Genomic DNA, 21,592 nt, shown 5'->3' with positions numbered 1-21,592 from the left:
ATAATAATATATTCATATTATCTTACTAATTAAAACTTCTAAAATTAACTATCTATTAACTTTTAACGTATCACAAAATCAACTTATATTTATTCTTATAAAATCAAATTTTCATTTGGCAAGTAATCAGTCTGGTAATTAAGTAATTATAAATGTCAAAGTATAAAAGTAAATCTTTATATTATATTACTTTGTCAGTCCATATAGCTATTTATTTTTGCAGGGTAAGCTCGAATGGCATTTGGAAGTACATAATACTTTATTTTTAAAACACAGACATCTTGATGTAGCACAGTTTTTCTTGCAAAGGCACTTCTTAAATCCCTGGCAGGTTCCAGTGGATTGCAAGTTGGCAACGGACCGTAGTGCAAGACTCGTCCCGCTGTCCCCGCGTACCCACCAATATCTTAAATGTTTTACATTTCCGATTGCTATTTAGGAAATGTATAGATTTCCTAGGAAATGTGTAATGTGTAAGTATAATATAATTTATTTCACACATTTCCGTGCGATTTTAGGAATTACATACATTTCCTAGGAATTGTATACAATGACGGATTACATACATTTCCGGTAACATATATACAGAGATGAAAACCATTTAAACAGCGAAACTATTTAAATCTTAAATGCATTACAAGAGTTCAAACACACGTCACTACGGCTTACTAGTTTGAAAAATAAAAAAACGCTCTAAGCTCCCAACGTTTCAAATAAAAACACTGCAAGGGAGCATATTTCATTATTTTTTTTGCTTAAAACAACAGGGTGCCTTCAGTTTTTATACGTAGAATGCGTAAGTTCAGTCCCAGCCCACGCGTTCTCTGATCGCTTCACACTTTAAGCGGCAGTACGGTAGTAATATTTATCTACGTACTTATGCTATTTTAGAAACTTCACGAAGAAATCTATGATACTTAAGAAGTGCAAGGGAAAAATGTTTACTTTGCACGAATAATCAATTATTGTAAACGGCTTGTAAAGTGATGGTCTGAATTTTAAAATATATGTATTTACTTACATGGCTTTTTTTATTGCTTAGATGGGTGGACGAACTCACAGCCCACCTGGTGTTCAGTGGTTACTGGAGCACATAGACATCTCCGACGTAAATGCGCCACCTACCTTCAGATATAAGTTCTAAGGTCTCAGTATAGTTACAACGGCTGCTCCCCCAAGTATAAACAGGTGAAATTGCTTACAAATTTTCAAAGTGATTCAGCATTATGTTTTGCGTTACGTTTTAACTTACATTCGAGTAGCAATTGATGCAGCAGTGACATATTAATGAAATAGGACACAAAAAAAGTTTTATTTAATTAATTTAGCTCCATAATCAAACTTATCGGATGGTCTGAATTTGATTTCATTCGCTTTAGACATCATACATTAAATGTCCAAAATTCTCCTTAGAAACTAACTATATTGCTTAACCACTGAATAAATAAGCTGTAATAAACGACAATCTTTACCATCTGTGACATACTCGTGCCTTGTATCGACACCTCTAGGAATTTTGATCGTCGTATTATAGATTTGAGCTTAAGATAAAAGCGCGGTCCCCATCCGTTTCGTACAAAATATTTGGGAAGATCCAAAGATGCGTTTTTATGGGTTTTAAAAGATTAATGCTCAGATAAAAGTTTCGGGACCGCTCTGCTAGAGGAATTTAAGGGACACTATAAATTGCGATACCTTCATCTTTGATCAAGAGTAATGGTTGTTTTTTTTAAGTTACGCTCGTAAAAATTACAGGGTGGATCATTATGCTCTTCTTTCTATAACGCAATCGTTTTGGAACAAAATACTTAAATCGTCCAAACAAAAAACGATTCCCCCTACTTTGCCCCACCCCACGACAAAGTGCCGCCATATGTTAGCAAGCGCGTACGCAAAACTGTAACTCCGCCCAACGCTGACAACCTAATGAACTTTGTTAAGTAGCGGACTTCATTTCATTCGTTCAAGCAAAAACGGCCACGCGTTCTTTTTCTACTAAATAAAATGATTCATTGTAACGGCTTCTCAATCAAAAATATTAACATTAAATTGTTTCCGTCCCAAATCAGCGCTTCTCAGAACTGATCAGATACTGGTTTTGCATAAAACTGGATATAAATTTGAGTATTCTGTACATTAAGCTATGCTGAAACATTGGTCAAAGTTATTAGTCGTTCGGGCGTCCAGTTTCGGAATTAAATTTACGAGCATTAAAACTATCTCTATTTCATCACGGTCTACAGGGTTTTGCTTAAGCCTTTACAGAAGGCAGATGCTTTTAATCGAATCCCAATCAACTTTAAAACTACATTAAATAGTTTACGGAATCATTAAAACGCAATCAAAACTGCCGCCGGACTCACGAGACGAACGGCCAATAAAATATTTCATAATATCCTATCTTAAACAGCCGTGCCGTTTTGTTTATCTTCGTTTACGAGTGATCGTAACTCACAATGCTTATACCAATAACTAAAGGAAAACGACCCCGGCACTTGATGTCCGGTACTGTCGACTTTAATTATTACAAGCGTGACCATCTAAAAGATCGTTCCTAACAGCAATTTATAAGTTTTATTTTATTTTTATAGATGAGCGCATGAGTAACATAGTCTTTTTGGAGATCTGTTCTGATTGGTGCTCATAGACATCACGACATTAATGTCGTTGCTCAGCTTGAGACATGAGGTCAAAGTCTCAATTGTATATCATAACATAATGCAGGACTACTTAGCGTTAGAAACATGTAAGATGGTATACATATCTGCCGCGTATTATGTATATTTATTTATTATTATTATTTATTATTATTGAAGCTTCAGTTAAACTCTAAATAATCATTTATACTTGATACATTATCCTGGTCGGTGTATTCATAATCAAGCGTTTGTATCGAGAACTATTTTTATAATTAACTATATGGCTTCGAGTGACTTCCAGAATGAAGGAACAATTTGATTTATTAAAAGCAAACCCGCATTTATTTTGCGCGACGGATGGTTGGTGGGGAAAGCTGTGAACCCGCATGCTGGATCCTGCCTATTTCTGCCTCAAAGTGGAAGGAACGCGTTGGAGTTTAATAAATGGGACAGACATTGTTCCATAACTTTTACGTTTCGACCTCATAATTCTCTTAAGGTATATTATAGCAATTTGTAAAATAAATACAGGATTATACAGCTAGTCCTTTCAAACAATTGTTTTTAATTCAAGAATAAACCGAATAAGTTCAAATAACAGGGCATAAATTCCGATAACATCAAAACAACGCACTCGCGTTCGATACGGAATTGCCCATCGATAAGCGAGTACAACGAACCATTAGATCGTCCGTACGTACGGTTGATTGATTATAAACACAGATAAAGTAGAAACGACCATTAATTTCTTATTTAACGAATACCCAAACAACGTAGGCGTTGGTTGACGAAGAAACGGGTAACGTCAAAAATTGGACGGCGACACAATGGTTGTTGGGGATTAAAAGCGAAACGCTGTAGTGGTAGCGGACACATCATTTATCAGAACAAGTCGATGTTTTCCGTGCGCTTTAACGCCCAACGGTTCTCAGTCGTAAATAACTTTTTTTTTTGCTAAACTCAATAGATATTCAACTTTAGAATTACCTATGCGAAAAAAAACATTTTTCAAATCTTCCGGGATACTTGGTCGAGGATATCAGTAAATATTAGTCATTACACTTTTACCTTACGTTTCTGATGTAGTGTTCACTGGTGGTAGGACTTCGTATGAGTCCGCACGGGTAGGTACCACCATCCCGCCTATTTCTGCCGTGAAGCAGTAATGCGTTTCGGCTTGAAGGGTGGGGTAGTCCTTGTAACTATACTGAGACCTTAGAACTTATATCTCAAGGTGGGTGGCGCATTTACGTTGTAGATGTCTATGGGCTCCAGTAACCACTTAACACCAGGTGGGCGGTGAGCTCGTCCAACCACCTAAGCAATAAAAAAAAAGTATGTAACAAAATATTTTATAATAAATTCAGTAGTTGCACTCAATGAAAATTAACACGGCAACGTGGTCTATGTCCCTTACTTTTTTAAGCATTTCATCACTCACACCCTTACTTAACTTAAATATTGATTAAGGTCCAATTGTATTTCAAATTATTTTTAAACGACATGAAATTTATATTCCTCTGTCAATTGAGTAAGTCGGTCTACAAATCCATCTTGAAACAGATTCGATCTGAATTTCCTACTTAATTTAGCCTGAAGCTAGCTTTATCGCCAGATCGCGTGACAAGAGCTCTTTCATCAATGTTTCGACTAACGGAACGTCATGTTATTTCCAGTAATTATGTGTTTCTTGTATTGTCACATAGCACTCGCTTATTACAGTGTTATCTATGCGTTTACATAAACATAAAATGTGTATTTATAGCTGGTATCAAAAAATTGTGAGGCATTGCGGGAAGTCTAGCAGATGTGAAAAATTCATATTGTTGTGTACAAATATAGATGCATAAACGGATAGCTTACGACAGGTAACTCATGTGGCATAATAAAAATGTTTGCAGTATTATGTAATAAATTATTATGTATCTAATATAAAATATTTTAAATTCCTACGCAGTCAGTTACAAATGGCGACGCGTCGCTACACCGGACACGCTCTACTACTTAAATACTGTATACATATGAGTCGACTATTATCAAAGGCGGCAATCTGACTTTTGGACAATGATTGGTAAATCAGAAAAACGAATTATTGACTTTGTATTCCATTGGCAGTCACAAAACTCTTCGGAACGACATCTTAGATAAATAACAGGTTAAGTATTAACCTTTATTTAATGCAGGTTTTGAACCGTATTCTTTGAAGGAGACGATTATATTCAAATAAATCTGTATTGACATATCAATAATTTTTTTTTGTCCAAATGTACAGATTGCCGCCTTTGATAATAGACGACTCATATATGGACATACATATTTGTATAATGTATTATTTTATTCACATCAAAATAAAGATTCGCCTAGTAAAACTGTAGCGCAAACTGAGTTGCTCTATAAAGAGAAACAATATTTAAAGCTATAGCTTCACCAGTTTTTATGTTTTTTTTTTTTTGTATTTCAATAATCAAAAATGATTTAATATTTCTAATGTTTTTTTCTCTAATGCTTAAATATTCAAAATACCGTTTATGTCACCTGTATATCATTATAACCTCTTTTAAGATATATGTCATAAACCATATAGAGGTTACATATATTATTATATTATCATACAGTGCCGACGCGTCACCACGCCAGCAATCGGCTTTACGTGCGGCTATAGACCTCAAAAACACGCTTGAATCAATATAGAAAACATGCAAAAATTACTTTTTAAGAAGTAAAATAAAAAAAATCCTTTGCACGTATTAACTTTAAAAATTAAGATGTGCATGTTCAACGTTCTAAGGTATGACGGCCACTAATATTCCCACATAGATTTATGATTTCAAAAATTTTTTATTTTATTTTATTGCCTAGATGTGTGGACGAGCTCACAGTCCACCTGGTGTTAAGTGGTTACTGGAACCCATAGACATCTACAACGTAAATGCGCCACACACCTTGAGATATAAGTTCTAAGGTCTCTGTATAGTTACAACGGCTGCCCTACCCTTCAAACCGAAACGCATTACTGCTTCACGGCAGAAATAGGCGGGGTGGTGGTACCTACCCGTTCGGACTCACAAGAGGTCCTACCACCAGAAATAGATTTGTTGCTTTCGAAAATTACGTTGTATGCAAGTTTAAGAAAAAAAAATCCACACGAATACCCATAAATATATAAGTACAATAACAAAGAAGTCAAGTAGATTCGTTCGAAACGATACGTATCAAATTGTTACATGAATCCTATAACTTCACACTAAAGACGATTGTAAGATCAGCTTATTGCCACCAAACAAATAAATTCTTTATAAGTTATCTACATCTTTAAGAGAAACCCGAAACCGTAAACATGCACGATGAACATACAGTATTAACTATTCATTCGGTGTCTCTAAGGTATATATTGAACAAAAGACGGGCTCAGCATCCGACTACACTATTTCTCACTACATCGGTGCGATGTAATCAGAGAAGACGACGTGTCGCGTTTATTTATGTATGAACGGGGCGCGGGCGAGGGTGGGCCAAACGCGCTGGATACAAACAGAATAATATTGATGACACCGCTCTACGAGGGGTCATGAATCATTAATCGTCTGCTCTCCTGTACGGCTCTATTACGACTGCCTTGCTGGATAAGCCACCCTTCACGAGGTAAGGCCTTAAAGGCGCGGTTAACGCGATCCCTTTGCCTTTTTCGCGTACTAACGCGATAAGCACGGAGATCCTTTAGTTTTTTACTGTCGTATGCGGGCAGAACATATCATGGCCACGGCGGGATGCAGTTACCGGAACCCTTAGACTTTATAGATATACAATAAGATCGACACATAAAGTCAAAGTTTAAATTTTTATCGAATTACCTTGATCATCGAATCATCCATGACCGAATCGCTGCGGTAGCTAAGTAATTTTTTTTTTTTTTTTTTTTTTTTATTGCTTAGATGAGTGGACGAGCTCACAGCCCACCTGGTGTTAAGTGGTTACTGGAGCCCATAGACATCTACAACGTAAATGCGCCACCCACCTTGAGATATAAGTTCTAAGGTCTCAATTATAGTTACAACGGCTGCCCCACCCTTCAAACCGAAACGCATTACTGCTTCACGGCAGAAATAGGCAGGGTGGTGGTACCTACCCGTGCGGACTCACAAGAGGTCCTACCACCAGTAAAAAAGTAAGCTTGAGACCTAACAAAAATATTGTTTTATCTGTAAGAATTACGATTTGCATTGACAAAACTTTTTTTTACACTACAGTTTTACTTGACGAAGAAAATTAACTTTACCATTAACTGAACTTGTGATGTTTTAATCATAGTCACTATAATGCGGTTCGTGTTCAATAATTCCGGGATTCCGTGCTAAGAATGTCATTGTGAATCTGAATCCCTTATTTGGTTGGATGCCTGCACCGCATCAATACGTGATTGGATCACCGTTCGATATTAAACCGTAGCTTTTTACGATTGCGCAAACTGCTTTTGAAATGACCGTACAAAAGAAACATAAATAATTTACGGAAACAAAAAATAAAATAAAAGGCAATTTAAGTTAATTCAGTAAGCAGCGGACATGGCTACTTCCAAATGAACTCAAACGTAACAAAAACGAAAACAAATCGTGGACAAAAACGCAGGTCATTTCGGCTTTGACTTTCTCGTTTATTTTTTCTAAGCGCTGCGTGGCCGAGGACGTGCATCCGAAACCTTGAGTTTTTTGTTTTTTTTTTTTTTAAACAGATTTTTGGTCGAACAACAAATTCTGTTCTACCTCTTGTGCATGGCTGAGCAACGATAAAATAATAACGCTCAGAGACGAGTGGCCGCTTCCAAAAGGGACCGTAAGAGAAGGCCGGAACGCTCCTAAATTTCTAATAGAGATTTTATTTCGCTTTGCTTTTTATGGACTCCTTTTTGCAATGTCTCAAGGTGAAATCGCAATTATTCTTTTTGTGAATACAGTTTTCGAAGAATTTTATGAGGACTCTACTATGTAAAGTTGTTATTAAATTCACAAAATGTAGCAACAGAATACTTTGTTTTAAACCATTGAATATGAGTCAATATTCCGCTGATTATTTACTTTTAATGGTGATCTAAGGAAATATGTTTTCGATTGAATTTCTGTAAGTAGATTTTGTTGAAGATATTTTAGTATTTTATAATAATTGCTATACATAAATGTATTATCGTAACGATAATATAAGGGGTTAAAGTATGAAATTGCCGATTTGTACCGAAAACTCGGAATTCGGTTTTTTGTTCATTTAACATATTTATTTAATCAAAATATCTACCATTCCTATTGCTGCCATCTAATGGGTAGGTCATTTATGCCTTTCCGATAGAACTCTGGTGATCTAGACTCTACAAACTGTGTGAAAGCATTTTGTACTGCCTCCTGGGAAGAAAACTTTTTATTGCGCAAGCCTTGCGGCTTGCTGTTGCGGCGTTTGATCTGGCGTCAGCTATTGCATTTTTCGCTTACGGTTATCGTAAAGAATCTACTTTTCATCACATGTCACAATTCGATCCAATATTCCTTCATTTCTGTATCGATTCAACAAGGCAAGCGGTAGGCAGCGGCTTGGCTCTGCCCCTGGCATTGCTGAAGTCCATGGGCGACGGTAACCACTCACCATCAGGTGGGCCGTATGCTCGTCTGCCTACAAGGGCAATAAAAGTTTCAACACGCATTTCTTTCTGCAGATCAGTCAAGTCATGAGGCACCCATTTTTCATATTTTATGTTATTTTATTGATTTGACGCAAATGATTCAATATTGTTGGTAGGGTAACGTTAAACCATGCCGCTAATTCCTGGATAGTTTGGCTCGGATCGGCTTCCACCATCTCTTTCAATTCATTGTTATTCACATGTGTGGGCGGTCTTCCACGTGGTTCGTTCTTCAAATCAAAATTTCCATCCCGAATGCGTTTGAACCAAAATCGCTTGGTGCGTTCATTAGCAGTCCCCTCTCCAAACGCAATATTGATATTGCGAGCTACTTCTGCAGCATTAGTTCCGCGTCGGAACTCGTATTCAAAAATCACTAGAATTTTCGAAGTATCCATCTTTCTTGTCTAAGCTGAATAAAAAAAACAACTGAAAGTCGATAATCGAATGTTGCACATTTTTTAAAAGTAGGAACCTCATGAATTCTTTTAAAAGAGGAACCATTTGAAAAACATTTCACTCATAAGTCTCAAACCATGAAGGTTCTATGTCAATTCGAAGTACCTATTATAATAAAACAGCAATTTCATACTTTAACCCTATTATTAGTAGTTTTTTTAATAGTTTGATAATTTGAATAAAGTTTTTTGTTTATTAAAACAAAGTATATTGGGCTTAAAGTGTAATTTAAATTCAAATCACGTGTCTTTTTATAATTTTCCCCGCATTTAAGTATTTTAAACGAGTCAAATAAAGAGCGGCACACAAGATTTACATGACAAACCAACTTACATGCCTTAAATGTAGTCATAGCCATATCTACATCTTAGCACTAAGACCCTCTTTAAAATTCATCACATGTCCTCGGTCTTAGTTGACATCACAGAGGCACGCTTCCAAGATAAAAGGTAACCAAAAAACTTAAAAGTCTTGTAAAAACACTGGAAATACGGTTTAAAAGGTCCACGGTTTGAAATACAATAGAAGAGGATCTGTGACCAGCACGGCATGTAAATGACAATTTACTTTTTTGTTTTAAAGTTTATATACCTACCCTAAAATTTACAAAATGTTGACTTAACTTTTGTCAGTTATTTTAAATTTGTTAGTTTAGTTTCATTATAAGCCGCCATTTTTTATTATACCAACATTTGAGGCAAAGGTTTTGCTATCTGCTATTTGAATAAATCAAAGAAATTATCTAGTTTTTTTGTTGTTGCTTAGATAGGTGGACGAGCTCACAGCCCACCTGGTGTTAAGTGGTTACTGGACCTATAGACATCTACAACGTAAATGCGGCACCCAACTCGAGATATAAGTTCTACGGTCTCAGTATAGTTACAACGGCTACCCCACCCTTCGAACCGAAGCGCATTACTGCTTCATGAGTAGCATTTACCATTAATGTCAACAAAGCAGATGATCAAATTCCTATTACGTTCCACGAGTATTACAATATTTAGGACCATTACTTCTTTCTTCAGTACAGAATTTACTTGCTCTAGTTAAAGAATATGCAAGAATACTTTATTGAGACTTCGAACTTATATCTCCACAGAGGTTGCGGTAATTACGCTCTGCTGTCTATGGGCACTCGCTTTACCAGTAATGAAGTTACTATTTGGTGATTTGACCATCTGTGACTACGTATAGTTGAATAAATCGGCCCAATATTTGAGCTCCCACAATAACCGATAAGAGTTCGCTACGTTTCACGTTTTAAAAGAACTCTGATACTTCATATTTGTACACGAGGATTCTTTTTACCAAAACAAAGAACGAAATGGAAAGAAAACCCTAACTTCGGTAACCCTTTTTTTGGATTGAAATATGTTTTTTAATATATATTTTTTTATTCCGAACCTTGGTATTTAGTCACAATACAAAATCGGGCACTATCTGAAAAAAGATGGGATCTTTGTAACGAGCAACACAACTAAAACCGATTATTATCACGTATTAAAAATCCTTTTCGCCCACATTTTGGATAATTTGCGCATTTCCTCACGATACCCTAATAACGCGAACAAAGAAACAACTACCTATCCTTCCGCCCTTAGAAACATCACGCATATCCCTTCACAAACAAAATAAAAAATCGTAATACCGGTTCATTGTGGGCTTTGTCGCAGGTAGACGTCGGCTCGGACAAAAAATTGGACTAAGCGTGATCGCACTAAACAGTCTAAGGATCAGCAGATGCTGATATAACTACGAATAATGCCCATGATACGGCTGTCAATCAAAAATAAATCGTGCCTGATTTATTTGGCAATCTTTCATATTGTATATTTAAATAGTTACACGAACCAATAATTTTTGAATAAGGAAAATGTTTTTTGTTAAAGTGATTTGTAATAAAATCAAATAAATATTCAATAGTAAATTTCACAATGATTGTATTATTTGTTAGTTGCCTTAAAGTTACCAAATAGGTTTTCTAGTTGTAAATCGGTTTGAGTAAAATAATTGATTAATGTTGATTCAAACTTATGCTAGATGTATGTACCTTCAAAAAGCATCGGTATTCGATTAGCTAATTAAGACATAATTTATTATAATTATTTAATTGTATCAACTTTAATAAATGAATAAGTAGTTTATGATAAATGCAAAAGTACTTTCAGTTGTCTTTTTTTAAGGACATTTCACTGATGGCGTGTCGCAAATCCGCACTGTTGCTACCACCATTCTATCCTTTCCTGCACCAATTATAGTTGTTTCGAAATTATAAAAATGTAATGTAGGTTACACCTAAGGACTTATTTGGTATTCTATGTTGCATAAATATAATTAGAAACAGAGTTGGGAATGCAGTTGTTAAGGTATTAATATGTTGCAAGAATGAATGAATAGCCAATATCTAACATTCCAGCATAGAAATCAACTTAAGATTATAAGGTAATGTTGGTTAATGTTGTCGGTCAGGTTTCAACAAAAGTTCGGATTAAAGTGATTATAATCGTGAAAGGTAACCGCATATAATATGTTTGTTTCATAAATTACAATATATATATATATTAATTATTTGCGTTTTTCAATAGTTCCAGAATCATGTCGATTTCTTTGTTTTTTGTCTTTTATGAACTAAAAAAAACGAGTTCTGGTTTGAAAGATACAAATTGTCATTCAATTTAGACTTTGATCCCATGGCTTGAGGTCGATGCTACCCACCCATTTGCACTGTATCTATGAATGTTTGAAACATTAGACGGCTTATGGAAGTATATTATAGAGCACTATATAAGTTAATACCATAAAACACATTACTTACAAGACCCAAATTAAATTAAGATACATTAATACGTAACAGTAAAACAATTATTGGTAGCCAAATCTGTATCTAATGTATTAACAGAGTGATTTAATTAAAATTTATTGATATTGACTTATTTGAACAACATAATGATTTATGGTGTAATCTCTTACTTAGAAATGAAACAAATAAGTTTATTCCAATTTAAAAGGGATAGCCGATACAAATTACATTTATGGAGGCTCAGACTCGATAACCAGCAGGCAACCTGTTTGGAATGGTCCAAATAAATAACACAACCAGTTTAGATAAATTCTATCTGTAAATATTGAACGATATAAATTGTGCTTATCTTTTTGGAGAGGTACGATCGACTTACATAATTGCATTTCCTATTCGAACAATTTCAGAGATACCCGTAATTGCTGTACTGGTTTATACAACTAAATTTTATTTGATTAATTTAGAAAGTGCATACATAATTTCCTGATATGTTCCTAAATCTTTGTTAGCTTATTTAAGCATATTTTATTATTTACTCTTATGCATATAAGATTTAGGAGGTCTCTAACTAGATTATAATTTGATCTTTAATGTATGAGTTTATATTTTTAAAAACTGATTTGATTTTAAAATGTTGATAATATTGTTATATTAGTTGAATTTTTTTGGAACGAAGTTCCTTATGGTACGCTGCAGAGGGGTACCGACGCTGAAATAGCCTCTCAAGGCTTAGTTAGGAAAAAAAAAGAGGGGTACACTAGCCGGGAAAAAACGTCCGTAACGTAAGATTTTTATTAGTAATGCACAAAGTGTACGACTTAACTTTGTAATAACGTACAAAAAATAACATATTTTTAATCATTCGTTGACCACGATCTCAGAGCGTTCGTTTGCGCAATACACTAACTCTTATGCAAACAACCATGAATGAAGTGTACCACAATAAGTTCGCACGTTACCGAATGACCGTGGGTTGTTGCGAAACCTCCATTTTCATTTTCTTTATACCTCGAATAGAACTTAAAATTAATATTTTTATAATAAGGAACTTCGTTCTTATCCGGTGTCCCACGACACCACACATTTATTTCAAGTTAATCAAAAATAACACGAGTAAACACCATCGCCCAGCCTATTTCTGCCGCGAGTGGGGCAGTCGGGCGGGGGGAGTCGTACGCGGGTCAGTCATTGTACTATAGAACTGAAACTCAGAACTCATGTCTTAAGCTGAGTGATGGAACTTATGTGAACAAACGAGCTCATGGTTGGCTTGTTGTTATGCGACTGAAACCCATTGACACCAAAACCTTAATGCCGTCACTCATCTTTAGAAATGAAGACTAAATTTCATTTGTATTTTATGACGGCTGTTCCATACTTCAAGCCGAAACGCATAGCAACCTCGCGAAGAATTAGGCATGATTGCGGCTCCTTTGAGTTCACTTTATATCCCCATACAGCCCACAGTCTACAGAGACCTTGGCTGGACCGATATCATTTAAGTCTTCCAATGGCCACTAACAATGTCTTCTAACGGGAATGTATGACTGCTTCGCGGTACGTAAGTAGGATGATGGATAAAATCCATGCGGGAATATAACATGCCCTATACTAAAAGTAAGTTGTATAGCGTACGTACATTTCAAGATTAGGTAAATCTTTTTTTTTTATATTTAGAATACAAAACAAAATACATTCTCAATATAATAGTATTATATTATAATATAATACTATTATATATATATAGTATTATATTATAATATAATACTATTATATATATATAATAGTATTATTATTAAATTATAATATAATACTATTATATATATATATAATAGTATTATATTATAATATTATAATACACAAGTACACAAGCAATATTTAAAAAACGTTAAAAACAGCACTCAATAATTTTGTTTTGAACCTTTATAAAAATATTATATTATAAGAAATAATAATAGAAAGAAAAACAATTTCCTTATACGTATTGCTAGAGAAACGGTATTAAAAGAGAAACGTCTTTCCAATATTTTTTCGCCGAATGTTCGAAAAAAACGGGCATTGTGCTTCTTCAGTAACGAAATAAAATTCATCTACAAAATAAATAGTGAACACATTTTTATGTATTAATAAATCGTCGTACTTTTCGTTAAAATCCTAACATATTTGATATAGTTTCGATCCTTTTTTTTTTAAGCTTAGACACGAACCTTTTTCAAAGTTTTATAATCTCACATAACAAACAAGTTAAATCAAACGTTAGTCGGCGATAAACACTGAATTCATAATAATAATTACTGAATTGGATTTTATAAATATGTAAATAACTTTGGTTTTTTCTTGAAATTGCAACGATTATACAGCCGTTTTAAATTAAGCCTACGTTGGTCTCAAAAAGCCCCCCTCCCCAATCACAGTGGAATATCTTTCTTTTATGTACTACTGTTTCGTATGACTTAAATGTAATTATATTTGTACTGACCAATCAACTGCTTAATTGGACGGTGTTTAGGCGTAATTACAATATAACAGTCATGTTTTACTGATTTGCCGTTTCGGTGACGATTTCCTACGAATAAAATGCAATCAGTTCATTCGAAACTCACCTTTTGTAAGCAAGTAGCTCTGCATTGTGCCACTCGTAATGGAGAAGACACCTCTTCTTCAGCGAACACTCCAATCCATGACATTACAAGTGATAATAAGGAGAAACTATACAAGAACATTTTGGCACACATTTTTCTTTGGTATCCCTCTTTATAATACAAGTTTTGTTTAAAATCTTCGTTTATTATATCCGTCACTTGAGTGTCAAAACGTAGGGCATTACGGATTCCCTATACTCGTTTATATTCCCTATTTATTTGTTCTTCGTCACGATAACATCATTAGTCCTCAAGTTTTTCCTGACACCAATAACTGTACTCCAAGTGTAACAAACTTTTCATATCAATGATAAATGTTTTTTTCAGCACAAAAACGATGATAAACGCACTTGAAAATAATTTTCACAGTTCGAATTGTTTCCGGCGAGTAAAAACCCGGGAGTCAACGCTCCGCCACCGCGGTCGAATGCGGACTAACCACCCCGCTTGAAGAAGCTCAGCTCCTCTCCCCTCCGTTAGTTAATTTTTATAGCCCTCTCGCTTACACATGGGAGCTTTACCTTGTCTCTTTCCTTCGCAGTACAAAGTACGCATTCATGTCTACTACTAAGTGTACCGCTCTATATCCACTCTACTACTGCATATACGGTGTTCTATCTCGTTTCATCTCGCGCGGTTTCGCGTTGTTTTTCCTTTGATGCAGTTTAACGGATGGGAATGTAGTGGTTATTGTTAGACAAAGACGGTGGTAGTAAAATTTTAGGGTTGTTCAAAAGGGGTGACAAAGAATCAAACTAATTCAGGGCCCGCGTTTTTATGGCAGCTTGGTGGTAAAAGTATCCCGCCTCTCTCGTTTGTTCGACTTTATGGGTCTAGCAGCACGAAGCGATATTACTTAATGGCTGTTCCATCATCAATTATTATGTTTTCCGAATTACAAAAGTCTTTATAGTTCATTAATTTTATAATAGATTATAAAAGTTCGTATAAAATTTAACGCAGAGACACTGAAATATTTTTCTGTGTTTATTCCACTATATTTATCTGTGGGATATTTTGATGCTTTTAAATTAAGTTAGTATCGAATTGAATATTTTTTTAAGTGTACCTACTCACATTGTGTGACTTATAACAATCTTGCTGAGAAACGCCCTTCCAAGACTGAGAAAAAGGATTAAAAAAGACCATAAGCATACGTTGTACGTGACAGCAAAAGTCTTCAGTCGCGGCATTTTTCGTTTTCTTCAGATACATTAGGCCCTTTCTATTCATCTTGCTGTCTTTAATCTTCCAGTCTGCAGCATGTCTGTCTAGACGGGTCCGACCGAACACGTAATTTGGATACGACAAAATCGAGATGTGAAGTTTTTTAATTCCTATTCTTATTATGTAATTGAGTAAGAAATTGCTGTGCGACTGTTTGGTGTTTTAATAGTAAAGTTCCATCTCTTGCTATAGGTATCAAAAGAGAGACTAAGGGATTAATTACTAAATAACGCCTACGCCGACGGAGTAGAGTTTATCCATACTACCTGGAGCCACTGCGTTAATCGACAGTGCGTTTCCAAAGATCTTTTATGCCACGTACCATCCAGCTTCGGAATGAGCTTTTTTTTCACTCTCGCATTGATATATGAAAGAACCTATATCTGGCCAGTTTGTTCCGTTGTAGTCATTCTTTCCAGTTTGCAGAATGCCACAGATAAGAGACTTCGATCGCGAATCTCAGAGCTGATCTAACCACGTGATTTATAAATAAATAAATAAATGGAACTGTCAATAATGTTTGACATTCCGTATATTGCTACAGGCTACAACAGCTAGCTCTCATCGCTCTTGAATTTTCACATGGGAAGTATGAAAATTTCACGATGTATTGGAACGCTGTGCTTAGTATTATTTCGCCTCTCGCACATGACATACGTACATACGTACCGCTGGACCATGACCACGCAAAATATATTAGAAAACGTGTAATGGAGTATTTAATAAAAAAATAATCCTCAGTTGCAATACGATAATACGAAATATGCTCAACATTGATGAAATTTATGTACACGCTTAAAACACATTCTGCACTCATAGCACTTTAGCAATTAGTCATTTAACTTTTTATTGCGGACAGTAAAATCTTCACCATCGCTCATTAGCATCAGCACTGTTACTAGTTCACCGAAGCCTAGACCACAAACCTTGTTTTAAGAATCAAATGTTTCTGTACCCAGGAAATACCGCGGAAGGAAGTTTATTCTATATTTGGAAGTAAGTCACGAAACCCATAGAACAAAGTATAGGTTGCTCAAAAAAAAAATTCTATGCATTCGTTTTTTTTTTCGTAGCTTCTAATTTGGTTGTATTATACAATATACAGATTAGAATCCAAAACTTAAAAAAATACGTAGGTACCAACAATAACCGAATAAAGATTCAAATGCGATATCTTAACCGTTGATCTAGATAGCACGGACAAAAACAATTAGTCATTTTGAAAGATCTGATGTAATTAATATTCGATATTGTCGTGGAACAAAAGCTTTTTACTGTCGTCAATATCTCAGCACTCAGCTTCGGCTCTCAATAAAAAAACTACTGCAAAATCACGAACCCTTATTTGCAACGTCTGGGCTTACAAGGCACAAACTCGTCTATATCGTTGACAAACTGACGACCGAATTCTGTAGTTTACAACCTGCCATGACAACCGCCGCATTGTCGATTGCTGGAAGGTACTGCGGTCTCATAAAACTGAGAATTCGATATCCGAAGGTCGTTTTCGGGCCGTGTACAGATAGATAGCAGTTTATTGAGATTAAGTGATTATAAATCATGTCTTTCTGTAGCACGCAAAATATATTTATGTCCGTTACATGTAATTTGGGTGTATTTGTTTTATGCTTTTTCTGATGTGTGCACTAAAGCTACCAAAGTTAAAAGACACCACAATGATAACTGTGCCGCCTACGGGAAAATCTCAGCCATACTGACTAACAGAAATACCGGTCATTTAAATATATGTTAGGGAGGAAAATAAAGAAAGTGAGATAGTACAAAAGATATGCATAGGATCACTGTAGGCTGATTTTGGTAAAGTAGGTATTCTAGTATCAGTAGCGTCAGAAAGCGAAACTCGCAAACACGAACGGAATGAATGTATTTGAAGTAAAAATGCAATACTCCGTTTTATCAAAACTGTCATGATTTATCATGGTTGGTTCGTGTTAGGCACAACGCAGATAATTTTTAATTTAAATTTTAAATTTAACTGTTACCTACTACCTTTTAAAATATTTGTTAGTGCAATATAATGCACAAATCAGTAATATGCATACTGTAGGCATACTGCAAAAATGAGTTTTTAAAAAACACATCTCGTCGATAGAACAAACTATGAATTTAATGTCATAAGAATATTTGTCAGCGTTTGTAGCGTGCACCTAAGAGCGTGCCACTAAATAAGATTACACTACATTCGAATTGAAAGATAACTAACTGTTGTTTTTTTCCTTCTCTCACTTCCTATGCACAAAACTAACGCCGAGGAGGAACCAGGACCGCAATCCTGCACTTCTCCATTGATTTTACGAGAACTGCGAAACTATGCGAGCCGACACTCTGTTACAATTAAAACTTTCATCGACTTTCATCGACAAAGTGCGATCTGTTCTTTTTTGGAACGAGGTTCCTTATGGGGCGATGCGGAGGGGTACCCTAACCGGGACAAAACGTCCGTAACGTAAGATTTTTATTAGTAATGCACACAGTGTACGACTTAACTTTGTAATAACGTACAAACAATAACATATTTTTATCATATATTTTTATAAATCATTGTGAATAAACTAAAGTTGATAACTTTGTAAAGTAGTTTTTATTTATGTTTATCAATAAAAAAATCATAATAAAAATGTATACCCGAATAATTATTTTCTTTATATCTCGAATATAACTTAAAACTAATATTTTTATAATAAGGAACTATGTTCCTATCCGGTGTCCCACGACACCACACGTCTTTTTTTACAACGTAGATGGGTGAACGAACTTTTAGCCCACCTGGTGAAAAGCGGGTACTAGAGCCGATAAGCATCATGAATACTGCCATGTATTTTGAAATATGCCGTCTATATTATTGTTCTTTAGTATGACTCATCCACCCTTCAAATAGGATGGTACAATTGCTATGTTACTTCATTATCAGCCTATATTGGTATTATGAGTTTAATCATTTTGTAATATTGATGACAGTTGACATTCTCCGAACTGTACACTATGCAATAACCTTATTCAAAATTGAAATTTAAAATTAAAAGTGTTACTTTTGATTTTTAAATATTTATTTTCAAATAGAGAATTATAGATTATTTTGAAACCTCTAAATATATAGTATATTTTATCAAAATCGTCTACACTCTGAGACCTAAATTCAATGCGATTCAACTAATTTTCTTTTAAACTTGCATAAGCTTCATCTTGCCTTGAAGTAAAAAGCAGACCATTCCAAAAATTTTAATCTAAGCCATCTCCAAGGCTTGCTATTCGACATCGTCATCATAATAATGCATACTTTCGTTTATTTCTTCAGACTCAGCATTTTTATTTTACCCGTTCTGTCCGCTATACTGGCGCAGATCATCATACTTTAGAGAACACAATAAAACTCTTATTATCATTCTTACAAAATTATTAAAAAAAATTTTTAACTTTCATTATCCAGTCAGATTTATATATGTAATTAATACGATTGTTTTATCACTTATTAAAATAAACACATTGAAGTAATGAATAGAACAAATTTTATTAAACTTGCAAGAAATCACAAATATAGTATGGTGAACTTGTTTTTTTTCCAAAATTTCAAAATTGTAATAAAAATATGTTTTGGTATTTTGTTACTGTTATGAGAAATTACGTTATGTTCATGGTTTTTTCCTACCTGAGTTCTTAAATTTTAATATAAAAAGATAATAAAATATATTAATAGTTCTGATTAATAAACATACTAGATTCGGAATAAATTTAAAAATTTATCTTCACTACAAAGTACAAAGAATATTTTTCTACGTCGCAGTACTCTATGCCTAGAAATGTACTGTTAAGAAGATGGAACTGTAACACCAAAGAAAGAACGGAACCATTTTTCTTTATTTAACTATTTTTATAACATTATTTTTGCAACGAAATGAGTTTTGCAGATCTTTTCGTAGCGGAGACGATCGAAAGCATTTAAATGAATTTTTCATCTGCTGAGACCTGTTTATGTCTTTAAAAGTTTTTACTTGGTTTTTTAATTATACAGTTTTGTAGTATATCTTTAATCTTTTAACAAGGTAGATAGAGAGAGAAGATACTTTGTACTAGACGAACTAAAGAACGAGTAGATACCATTTTGAGATTTGAATTTAAAGTTACGTCTTCAAATCGGAGCGTCAGATTATTTCTTGAAATAATAAATACAAAACACAATGGTACAAAAACAGATAGACTCACAGCTAGCTAAACCACCCACACTTAAACAAAAGCTTGGGAGATTTAGGTAAGAAATTATGAAGATATATTCTGATAATCGCCAAAGAAATTAATAGAACTTAAAATACGAAATATTTCGTAACTAATATTAATAAATTCTGAATCTAATTGCTTTTTACATATCTGACTTTTACAATAACTTATATACTTGCAAATAAAATCATTATAAATTTTACTTTAGGTTCAAGTTAATAATTTACAAAACAATCATTAGACCTGTCGTGCTGTATGGATCTGAACGTTGGGCGACGAAAGTAAAGCATGAAAGTGGAGTTCATGCAGCAGAGGTGCGAATGTTGAGATGAATGTGTGGTGTGACAAGAATGGACAAGATAAGGAATGTGTATATCAGAGGAAGTGTGAAAGTAGCCCCGGTGATTGACAAATTAAAGAGCGGACGGTTAGAGCGGTAGATATGATGCGCAGACAGGAGATGCATGTGACTAGGAGATGTATGGAAATGGAAGTGCAAGGTAGAGGGGAATAGGTTGACCGAAGAATGCATGGATGGACTGTGTGAATGACTATATGAGAGAGACAGGAGGGAGTGTGGAGATGACGGCTAATAAAAGAGAATGGAATAGAAAAATTTTGCTGTGCCGACCCCTCCGAGTGGATTAAGGTGGAGGTAAAGAAAGAAAAAAAAACAATACTTTAGTACCTTAGTTTACTTAAGTATTAGTGGATCGATTTGGTGTTAAGGATACTGAAGATCTTATACATCACGTGAGTCTACCGTGACCACCTGGAGATATTAGGTTGAAGTATCGGTTGTATTGTGTAACGGATGTCTCATCTATCTAACCCGAAGGCATGCTTGCGTCTTCGCTTAAATAGGAAGGATAGTTATACGACCTAACGACCTATCCTTATCCCTACGACCTTACGATACGCTCTACCACCAGTAATTCACCTATCTATAATCTTTACGTGTTTGAATTTGATTACATGTTATAATTAAAACTACTTCGCTCGCAGTCCGTGACCATGAAAACTGTTGAGTATTCGAAACATCAGAAATAATATAATGACAATAAAAAACACAAGATTAAACCGTAAAAGCAGTTTTAGCTCCGTCTACGACACGCGAAAACCGAAGAAAATACTTTAATACAGATTTTTATTAATTCATTCTGGAATTCACTCACGGAATCTTGATAGGTATGTGCGTGTTTTCCTAAAAGAAAATACTGCTACAGTACACAATACTAATAAACCGGACGAATTATTGATCAGACCTTTACGACAACAATTTAATGTTAGCAAAATTTTTAGTTTCCGTGAACATTCGATATCTATGAAGTGCCTGTTATTATTTGTTATAAATAAAATGACAAAATATATGAACGATCTTATTTATAATAACTTATAGAAGTTACATAAGACCGTTAAATAATAATAATAATAATAATAAAACATTTATTTCAGAAAAAAACCATAAAATAATAATAATACAATAGTCAGCACACAAATAGTTCAACAATACAAATAGAAAATGAACAATATACTAATTCAATTAATTAAATATACAAAGGAAATTAATTAGAAACACATAATTATATCAAGACAGTAGTAAGCACTCTATGTCAATATTAGCTATCATTATGTCAATCAGTCAATTAATTTGGAGAAAAAATAAAATAAAAAGAAAATCATACACATTTCATAATGAATACAATACTGTCATAATTTATAATCGTTCGATATTTGGCCAAATTGGCCAATAACAGTCTGATAAATCTGAAATAACCGAGAACATAAATTTAAACCTAATATAGTACGTATTAATATACCTAATATAATACCTAATATAATTGTTATCCAAGATGGCTGGTTTCGTCAACTAAATTGCAACAAATGAACAAAAGGTTCTCCTATTGATCTTAGCAATGAAGGTAAA

At 34.4% G+C, this 21,592-nt stretch overlaps 1 protein-coding gene across 1 annotated transcript in view; it reads right to left on the bottom strand.

Moving 5' to 3' along the window:
• LOC114249099 (uncharacterized) overlaps window positions 1–14,729 on the bottom strand; it is a 46,611-nt gene extending 31,882 nt beyond the window's left edge. The window contains exon 1 of the mRNA XM_028182577.2: window positions 14,167–14,729. Coding sequence (XP_028038378.2) covers window positions 14,167–14,298 — 132 coding nt within the window. The 5' untranslated portion in view covers window positions 14,299–14,729. The remainder of the gene's footprint in view (window positions 1–14,166) is intronic.
• Between the last annotated feature and the right edge of the window lie 6,863 nt (window positions 14,730–21,592).

This window comes from Bombyx mandarina, chromosome 18, assembly GCF_030267445.1.
Source record: "Bombyx mandarina strain Sakado chromosome 18, ASM3026744v2".
Taxonomy (NCBI): Eukaryota; Metazoa; Arthropoda; class Insecta; order Lepidoptera; family Bombycidae; genus Bombyx; species Bombyx mandarina.
Note: the sequence above shows the minus strand (reverse complement) of the source record. Positions and strands in the feature narration are given on the sequence as shown.